This window comes from Solanum tuberosum, unplaced genomic scaffold, assembly GCF_000226075.1.
Source record: "Solanum tuberosum cultivar DM 1-3 516 R44 unplaced genomic scaffold, SolTub_3.0 scf00411, whole genome shotgun sequence".
In the NCBI taxonomy this organism is placed as follows: domain Eukaryota; kingdom Viridiplantae; phylum Streptophyta; class Magnoliopsida; order Solanales; family Solanaceae; genus Solanum; species Solanum tuberosum.
In genome coordinates, this window is record NW_006239344.1 from 459,489 (window position 1) to 470,012 (window position 10,524).

The 10,524-nt window shown below is 34.2% G+C and overlaps 1 protein-coding gene across 1 annotated transcript in view; it reads right to left on the reverse strand.

The window, feature by feature from the left end:
- Nucleotides 1-9,256: 9,256 nt before the first annotated feature.
- The window catches only part of LOC102587026 (probable LRR receptor-like serine/threonine-protein kinase At3g47570), a 4,427-nt gene continuing 3,159 nt past the window's right edge, over nt 9,257-10,524 (reverse strand). Inside the window, exons 4-5 of the mRNA XM_006362933.2 lie at nt 9,861-10,514; nt 9,257-9,772 (exon numbers count right to left, since the gene is read on the reverse strand). Of these exons, the coding sequence (XP_006362995.2) occupies nt 9,351-9,772; nt 9,861-10,514 (1,076 nt within the window). The 3' untranslated portion in view covers nt 9,257-9,350. The remainder of the gene's footprint in view (nt 9,773-9,860; nt 10,515-10,524) is intronic.

Sequence of the window (10,524 nt, forward strand, 5' to 3'; positions counted from 1 at the left end):
AACCACAATTTTTTTGTTCCAATTAAATATCTCATAACTTTTGTTATAACATGTCAATGTTCATTACCTGGCTGACTTGTAAACCTGCTAAGTACTCCTACTGCACATGCAATATCAGGCTTAGTGCAAATAGTCACATATCTCAAACTTCCAATTAAGCTAGCATATTCCTTTTGATTTATTATATCATTTTCACTTTCAACAGGAAATAAGTGAACATTTGAATCAAAAGGAGTTACAGCATGCTTGCAATTAAGAAAGTTAGATTTTTTCAAAATTTTCTCAACATAATGTGACTAGTCAAGAAAAATTTCATCACATGTTCTTGTTATTTTTATTCCAATAATAAAATTTGTCTCACCAAGATCTTTCATATCAAAATGGCTTCTAAGAATATTTTTAGCTTCATCAATAACATTATGTTAGAGTCAAAGATCGATAAATCATCAACATATAGGTAAATAATCACATGTGAATTATTTCAAGACTTATGATAAATGTACTTATCACATTCATTTGTTTTAAAACCATTTTCAATCATGCAGGAATCAATTTTTTCATGTCATTGCTTTGGTGCATGTTTCAAGCCATATATGAATTTAGGGAGTTTACTCATTTTGCTTTCTTGGCCTGCTTCAACAAAATATTCAGGTTGATCCATGTAAATTTCCTCATTTAGGTCTCTGTTTTAAAAACAGTTTTTACATCCATTTGATAAATTTACAAATACAAAATTACAGTCATAGCGATTAAAAGTCTTATAAATGTAATTCTTGTTACGGAGAAAAAGTATCAGAAAATTCTTTTTATTTTCCTACCAAACTAATTTTCAACCCTCATGGAGATAAGTTTTAAAATTTTGAAAGGCATCACTCTTATTTCATCAAGTAATCATCCATGAAAGTAATAAAATATCTATTACCTCCACGAGTTGAAGTTCCTTCAAGCTCACAAATATCAGCATGAATTAATTCTAACAAATCAGTTTTTCTTTTAACTTGAAAATGACGCCTTTTAGTGATTTTGGCTTTACTACAAGCCTCACACTTTCAAAATTCTTTTTAACCATTGAGATTAATCCTAAACTACTCATGATTCCAACATAACGATCATTAATATGACACGAACGAACATGCCAAAACTTAGTAGAAGAAAGCATATAAACAGTAGTAGAAACTTTATTCATTTCAACATACAATTTGAATATCCCATCACAAGCATATCCCTTTATAGGGGTATATAAAACCGAATCAAACCGCAAATCGAGTAAAATCGAAAAAAGAACCCGACTAATGGTTTGGTTTGACTTGGTTTTGTATTGGAAAAAAAACCCGACTATACTTGGGTTGGTTTGGTTTTAAGTAAAAAAAGTCAAACTAAGACCAAACCAACCCGACATTATATATATAATTTTTAAAATTTATTTTACATGTAAAAGTATTTACTTTGATGTAATGTCTAAATAGTACTTATACGTTTTCATAATTTTTATCTTTTAACACATTTTTCAAGTTTTTTGAGACTTCAAAATTTTGAATGGTCCAATAAATTTTATAGTCCATAGATATTAGTAACTCTAATAAAGCTCAATTCGAAATTAAATCAATACTAATGCCAACAAAATAAATTAATAACACTAAGAATGACAACAATGTTGAATATTTGTTCTTTAGTTTTACATTGGTTTAGACATTTAAAATACATAATCTAATTTTAATTTTTTTAATGTTTAATCATGTAATTAATACTTATTAAACTTATTTTAGCATGATTTAGTACTTTTAAATTATGATCATTTTCATTATGACTTATCAATTTGCAATATTTATTTATATGATTTTATTATTATTTTTTATTGAATATTTTAGTATCATCACTAATCTCATATTTTGTATTATTTTCTTAAGAAACACCTTAGATATTTGTATTTTGATTGGTCTTATAAAGAAATATTTGGAGCACAAGTTAATTAAATGTGAATACTTTACCGGAAAAATCCAAAAACCTGGAAAAAAAACCCCAAGGTTTATTAGTTTGGTTTGATTTTAAAATAAAAAAAATTCGACACAAATGGTGTGGTTTGGTATTTGAAAAATCCGAATCAACCCGAGGTTAATTGAAAAAAAAAAACCCCGAGTTTTTATTAGTTTGGTTTGGTTTATAAATTAAATTTTTTTACACAAATGGTTTGATTTGATATTTGAAAAACCCGAAACCAACCGGTCATGTACACCCCTACACCTTTCCTACAAAAATACTTTTTTTTTCACAATTACATATTGATTAGATTCAATAATTTGCTTAAAGTCTGCTTTATTAAGAAGAAAACTAGACATCATTTATTTTCTCATGGAAGAAGTATAAAGTACATATTTCAAAGTTAATACCCTTTCAGAAGTAAAACACAATTCGACTTCTCCCGTTCCAAGCACTCGAGTAGTGTGAGAATCACCAAGCATAATAGTTTTGGGCTCCGTAAAATGAGTATATTTTTTAAATCAATATTTGTCATAACAGACATGACAGTTTGCACATGAATCAACCCACCATCTATCAACATTCTCAACCATGTTTATGTCGGTAATTACCGCCACAAAAGGTTCTTCAGTAACGTTTGCCTGAGATGTAGAATCACGTTTTCTGAATCTGCAAAATCGAGCAGTATGCCCACTCTTGCCACAAACAAAACACGGACCCTTATCCTGAACTTGTTGATTTTGTGCTTGGTTATTTCCATCATTATTTTTCTTGGGAGGTGTACCATTAGTTATCTTGATTTTTTTCTTCTTAGGCTTCATATAAGTATTTTTGTGAGATTCAGGAGTAGCATTATTTGAAGTAATTAAATTTACCTTCGTTGTGATGTTGCTCTCTTCTAATTGTCAAAGTGCATCTTGGCATCTTGCCTCCTCTTCCAACAGATTTTCATTATCAACGTTTCAAGAGAGATTTCCTTTTGTTTTTGGAACATAGTTTTTTGAAATTCCTTAAAAGAAGGTGGAAGTTTATCTACTATGCCACAAACAATAAGGTTATCTCCAATTTTGACCTCTTCAGACTTGAGCTCTCCAACAATCATTATGAAGTCTTGAGCTTGGTCTACAACAGATTTGTTGTCCACCATTTGGGAACGAAAAAATCTACTAGCCGCATATTTTTTCGCTTCAACCTCTTTCATATTCTTTGCACTAGAGTAAGTTCTATCATAATAATCATAAAAATTATCAGATAGACAATTAAGAATATAATACCGACACTTAATGAATCACCATCGTACTTTTCCACTTTCTCTAGATGAGAAATAGTTTCATCATCATTCGTAGAGGTGATGTCAACTTTCTTAGGATTCTTCTCAATTATCACATAAGAAACATTGAGATGACTTAAGTAGAAAAGTACTTTACCCTTTCATCTCTTGAAATGATAACCATTGAACCGAAATGGCTTGTTAAGATCTTCCATCTTGACATCCGCACTTTTTACAATTGTAGCCATTATGAATCCCCTTTAAATTTTTAGTGAAAATTACAATATTATTACAATTGAAACTAAAAGAAGAAATAAAATCTCTTGAGGCAGAGGCGCTGACATCTCACTCTCTTTAAGGAGATTCAAGCACTTTGTAGCAAATGTTTTTGTCGGTCCAACAGTAGTCGTCTTGACTTGTCCCCTTCAGGATATAACATTCTAATCACAAAGTACAACTCAACAAACTTTGGACACAAGTTGAGTCCAAAGCTCCACTAAAAGAACACCTCCCTTCGACTAATAAGAACTCTCTTTTTTGACTAACTTTTATGCACTCTATATTTTCTTGTGTGTACCCAAACTAAATGAAGACCATCACTATTTATAGTTGAGAAAGTCTTCCTAGCAATGAATAGGAAGATAATGTGGTAGTTAATAGTGGAGATAAATAGACTAGAGGTTACATAAGTTACAAGGTATAATGGAGGAATAAAAAGCGAAATAATATATGAGATGTTACAAAAAATTTAATGGACAATGAAACCTCTCTTGGTTGAATGATCAAAGCCATCTGTTGGCTTGTGACATGCTGCAACAAGAATTGGTAACATATGCAGTAACTTCAAAAATGGAGTAATACAGTAGAGTAATGCAACATTAACCTCTGCTTCAACGGTAGCAAATGAAAAGCCACCAACGGTTGGCAGCAACAGCAACACTAAGTTTTAGCACATTAATATACAAAATATTAATATTAAAATGTTAACAAACCAATAGAAGTTTTACAAGCATCACTATTGTTCCTCTCTTGACTTCTATTTGAAGGACTATTATGAGAGCTTGGTCCATATTTGTAATGACTTGTTTCCGTCGTTATGAAAAAGCCAATGGGAAAAGAATTGGGGCCAGAAAAGTACTTTTGAGTAGTGACTTGGAAATTTCTAGCCTAGTTCAGATTTGGACGAAATCTGAGGTAGGTAAGGTCTAGGGAAATCTGCTAATGAATGGGGGGAATTTAATTATGAATTTGATCACATGAGTGGATAGCTAAGACATTAAGGAGCTTGTACGGCTTTACGGAATTGAATTTGGGCGAGTAGAACTCCCGAAACTGATCTTGGCATGAAAGGGTAGTTTCTGAACGTCAAGGGTTGAAGGTGTGTTGTAAAATAGGAGCTTGGAACTCAACTTCCGACTTTCAGTCTCCGTACAAGCCGCCGGGGCAGGGTTAGTTCCACCAGGGCGAGACAGTCGTGACTCAAGTCGGGGAAAACCCAAATTTCGTTATTTTTTGCAAAACTTCGTTCTTGAGAGCTAGGAGACGAACTAGAGCAGTTCTTGACAGTTTTCCACGATTACTAGCGCTAAAGGTAAGATAATTACTCCCCTAATCCGTAATTTGATTCTTAGAACTTAGAATTTTGAGTAATTATCATTAGGGGAGGGTTTTGGCCTGAAGTTGATGGTGGAAAAAGCTCTAATTGAGTATTGGGATCTTGGGTTTGGACTAGGATTGATAGTTTGATTATTACTCGGGTAAATTAGGCCTTGTTTATTGATTCATGCATTATTTAACTATTTTAGACCAAGAACAAGCGAAAAGCATCCGAAAAGGGAAGACTCAAGTGTCTTAGGAGGATTCTAGCTTGGTTTCGAGGTAGGTGATGATTTGATTTCCTATTTGTGTGATATATGCCGGTTAATTGCTTCATTGTATGCATGCATGTATGTGAATAAGAAAATGTAAATCAAATCTGATGAAAATGAGTATGTATGAACAATTACATGCCACGACCCTTTTACTTGATTGTATGACTATGAGCATTGTTCATTATGGGTGTGATTGTGATTTTGGTTGTGCTGATTGGATTGGGTGTCACGTTCCGACACATATATTGGATCGGGTGTCACGTTTTGACACACATATTGGATTAGGTGTCACGTTCTGACACACATATTGGACCGGATGTCACGTTCCGACACATGTACATTGGATCAGGTGTCACGTTTCGAAATACTAACAGTTTGGGTGTGGGTTCCATGAGAGGACCACTTGTGATTATTACATTCATGTCTACCTGTCATTGCTATTGGAAAGTTGTATGTTGCTTCTGAAATGCTAATTGGACTATGTATTCTGTATATGTGTGTTTATTGCGTTGTAATTACCTGTCTTTATTTCGTTTACTGGAGTAGCAGCATGATCCTACCAGTACATTGTGGTTGTGTACTGATACTGCACTTGCTCATTCTTTGTTGAGTACAGGGAATCTTCAGACGGCTACTGATAGACCTCAGCCAGGGGATCATTGATCAAAGACCGAATTTAAGGGTGAGATAGTTCTTTCAGGCTGCCATGGATCCTTCAGTTGTTTAATCCATTCTTTTCGGACTCAGACTGCTTAGTTAGACTTTTACTTATGTTAGATTCGAGGTTGCACCCCTTTTTCTTAGACTTGTCGTTTAGTAGAGTTTTGGTACATTGACTTTCAGGTTCTAGGGGTGAATTTCCGCAATAGTTATGTTTAGTTGCTTATTTAAGCTTTCGGAGTTTATGGGAACTCCATGTTATTTAGTCATTTAAACTTGCTTCCGTATCTTTAAATGCTTAGTTTTTCGTTAGGTTGCTTAGTTGGGTTGTAGTAGTGGTTCTCCCACCGAAGGGTTAGTGTGAGTGTCAATCACGACAGTCTGGGTCGTGACAATATTTGTTGTTATAAGAACATGTTCCTTGTCCAGCAGACTTGAAGCCTCTTCCTCTGGAGTGGAAGTTATTGTTTCCTCTTCTTTGAGAGTAGTTTCCTCTTCCCCTGCCCCTTTGGACAGAGAATGCCATGTTATGATTTTGTTGTAACACTTCTTCTTCATCCTCCCTCATATCAAAACCCCTGAGAGCATTAATAAATTGATTAAGAGTGAGATATGAGGTCTTACCTAACAATCAGTCCTGAAGGTCTTGTACTTGAGACCTAAACCTCTAGCAAAATTAATAACTTTGTTATCTTCATCCACGGGCTTGTGAATGGTTGCAAGACCATCACATATGTCTTAGAATTCCTTAATATATTCATCAATCTTTTTGGTTCCTATCCTAACACTTTGCAGTTGTTGTTTGAATTGGAACTCCTTATCTTTCGTTGCTTGAAGATAAGCTTCTTCCAAGAATTCTCACATCTCCTTGGCTGTTGAGCAGCCTATAATATAGTCATCCTTTCTTTTATCAAGGAGCCTGAGATCCAACTTCTTAGCAACACATCATTCTCCTCATAATCATCAATATTGTTGTTGTCTTCTGCATCCTTCTCAATTGCTATAACTTTCTTAATAATTTGTCCAGTGGAACGGGTACTTTTAGTTGGTTAATTCTCTGTGATGAGGTAGGTTAATCTCATCACTTGAATCAACTGAAACATTTGTGTTCTCCATATAAGATAATTTGATGGCTTGAGTTTAATGGAACAAGACGCAATAAGATGGTGAAGTGAGGAGGCTGATAGGGTGTTGGTAGAAGAGGTCATTGCAATTTGATATTGTGGTTATTCTGATTTTTGGATCTAATATGTTAAAGAGTGGAAAAGTTTTAATGCTCTGATACTATGTAGAATTCTCATGTAAAATATAGAGAAATCAAGGATTGTATTGATAATTAAAATTGTTGAGTACATGCTCCTTATAAAGGAGAAGAGTCCTATACTAGTTACACTAGGAGTCCTACTACAATACAAATATATTATTTACATGAGTAGTATTACTACTATAATTAAAACACTTTATCCTAGTCGACTTTAGCCCCATACACGATACATTAGCTTAGTCGTACATAAGTTAAGATTTAATAGTCTAGTCCTAGTGTGACTCTAATTCTACAGTAATAACCACGTTAGTCAACTTTCTTGGACCGGTTCCTTTGACATGTTCTAATTATTAGCTTCCTTCATCTTCAACCTATTCCACCAACATTCCCTATTATTGTTCGATTCTATGAGATATACTCCGAGACAATTAAAATTATTTCTTGCCTTCTCATTTTTTATTATACAATTTCTCTTATTTTAATTTAAAAAATTATGGTCATTGACCATTTTGATTAAATTAAAGGAGGAGTTATTATGATATAAACAACTTACAATTCTCTGAAGCATGCACTAAACGGCTAAAGTGAAAATGTAAAGTCTTTCGAGAAGTGAAACTTTTTATTTTGTTACCATATTAGTTGTGTAAGTCTTTTTTTGTATAGACATAATAAAGTTATTGATGTGGAGCGTTAGTGCAACATATGGTGTGAAAATTTACTCGAAAATATTGAGAGATGTCGGAGCAGTTGGTCAATTATGAAGTCTCAATGCGCTTTGTTCTTATTCTTTTTTGTTAAGGACGGAAATTTAGATAAATACGAAATTAAGGTTCGTTTGGTAGAGTAGATAAAAATAATGCTAAATAGAGTGTATTAGTAATGTTTGCATTAGTAATACATGTAGTAGTTATGCTTGCATTAATTATACATAGATTATTTTTATGCATTTTTTGGTTTGATGCATTAAAAATAGCATGTACGGCATAAAAAAGTTATTTACAAAGACACCCTCCACTGTAAAAAAAAAGGATTTTGAGGGACAATTGAGTCTTTTATCGTGTTAATGCATGCATTAAAAATGTTGCATTGCTAATACCTAGAAATTCATGGTATTAGCAATGCACACCTTAATACACAATAGAGTGTACCACAACTGCAAATATTAGTTATGCATTGATTGGGAAAGAGCACCAAACAAGGTACTAGTAATACACAAGGTTAATGCATGCATTCTTTTTTCTAATATACTCTACCAAACGACCCCTAAGTGTCTAGTACAGTACTGGTTTGGGCATTCCCCAAGACTGAATGTTGGGCCATAGTGTGGCCAATAGTATCAATATTACAAACAAAAATGCTCCTCACAAAAAAAGTTGTTTATGTGATCTCAGTTACTTTCAAAAATTCATAATAAAACTACAAGATATTGTTGTTTATGAAGAATAATTTGGATGTGCAAAATTTGAACTTCATTTCCAGCTACAAGCCTAATTGACCTCAACTTCAAAACATGATTACTTGTTGACATTTTGAATTCCAAAATTTCAGAAATCTGGCCTGTTCATTCCATTCTAACTACTCTCATATATTCTGTTTAATATCTAAATGATTGTAGTGTAAAATGAGCAAATCAATAGCAAGTAGCACCAGTGGTCTAGTAGTAGAATACTACTCTGCCACGGTACAGACCTGGGTTCGATTCCCGGCTGGTGCATTCTTGGGTTAGCTGTGAAGAATCTGTGCTCAATGCGGTGATTTGGGTCTCCGCACTCATCTGACTAATAAACATGGTGATAGTTGCACATTTGAGCTTCCCTTTTTTTTCCTTTTAGATTTTAGGGGCTCAACTTTGTTTTCCTTGTCTTGTCATAAAAACAAAATCAGTGAAACATATAATTACTCAGGTTGCTTGTGGTGTTGTTAACTGTCACCAAAAGAAAACTAGATAAATCATGTTCAGTATTATATGGGGAATGTTTTATTACATGTTTGCATATAACCACGCATTTAGAAATATGCAATCTTCATGAATTAGAACAACTGAAGGTGGTGTTGGATGCCAGAGTATATATCATATTTCAAAGGTCTCAAGAACCTTAAGCGGAAGGCGTTAAACTGATCTTAATAAATAAGGCATCTAAACTAAGAAATGTGCAAAGAGCTATCTTTTATTAGGAATGTACAACTTTATAACTACAAATTAAAAGAAGCAGAATCAAACCTTAAACTCATGAATTTGTTTCACAGTGCATATTAACCTCATGTCACCAAGCATGAGAAGGACTAACCCTATGACTGTCATCATCTGTCAATGCAGGTTGAAGCTTATAACCTTTTCTTTCGGGTATGCTTGCTCCAAGAACAACTTCCTTAATGAATTGAGTTCTCCAACAACATCACTGATCTGCTTTCTTTCTTTTGGAGATTCAACGGAGCAGGAAACTCCGACTTGAATCACCTTAACTAAGAATGACAGAAATATGTCGACAGCACTGCTTGTATTGTCATCAACTTTGTATTTCATTCCAAGTTCATCTCTTTCCTGGAGAAGAATGGGATCTGCAATATGCATCACTCTGTCAGGCAAAGCAGCATTGGCATAGTTATGAAGGTTTAAATTGTCTTTGAACATTTCATCAGTTGGTTTCCTCCCGGTAAACATTTCCAAGAGCAGAATGCCAAAGCTGTATACATCTCCATAGATTGAGGCGTCGCTTCCCATACCTAATTCTGTCAACAAGAAATACTACAGAATTAGAGATATTCTTATCAAATGACATATTTATGACAGCCAGCAGAAACCTTGATTTATTATTACCTGGAGGTGTATAACCAATAGTTCCCCCTACGCCTGTAGAACTTTTTGAATTTGCTGATGAGTTCGGAATTGCTGGTGGAACAAATCTTGCCAAACCAAAATCACCAACATGTGCAGTCATGTTCTCATCGAGAAGAATATTGCTTGGCTTCAGATCACGGTGAATTATTGGGGGTTGGCAATCATTATGGAGATAATCTAGAGCACAGGCAACATCAATGGCAATGTTTAATCTTTGAATAAACCCGAGCTTCTTGTGCTCTTCCTGTGACTCAGATTTCTCCTGAGGAGTGAAATGTAACCAGTCCTGTAGACTTCCCTTATCCATGTATTCATAAACTATGGCCTTGAACTCATTACCTTCATAATCAATACCTGAGCATGCACTTAGAACCTTTACAAGATTACGATGTCTAATGTTCTTTAGAACCTCACATTCAGCTAAAAAACTCCTGGAAGCTGCATGGTGTGAAAGGTCCAGTACCTTAACAGCAAAAAACGTACCATCGTGTTCAGAAATTCCTTTATATACAGACCCAAAAGCACCCACTCCAAGCAAATTTGATGCAGAAAATCTATCAGTTTCCCTAAGTAGACACTGATAAGATACTACTAAATTGCCGTATGCCAAGAAACAAACTATGAATGTCAATCCTATAAGCCC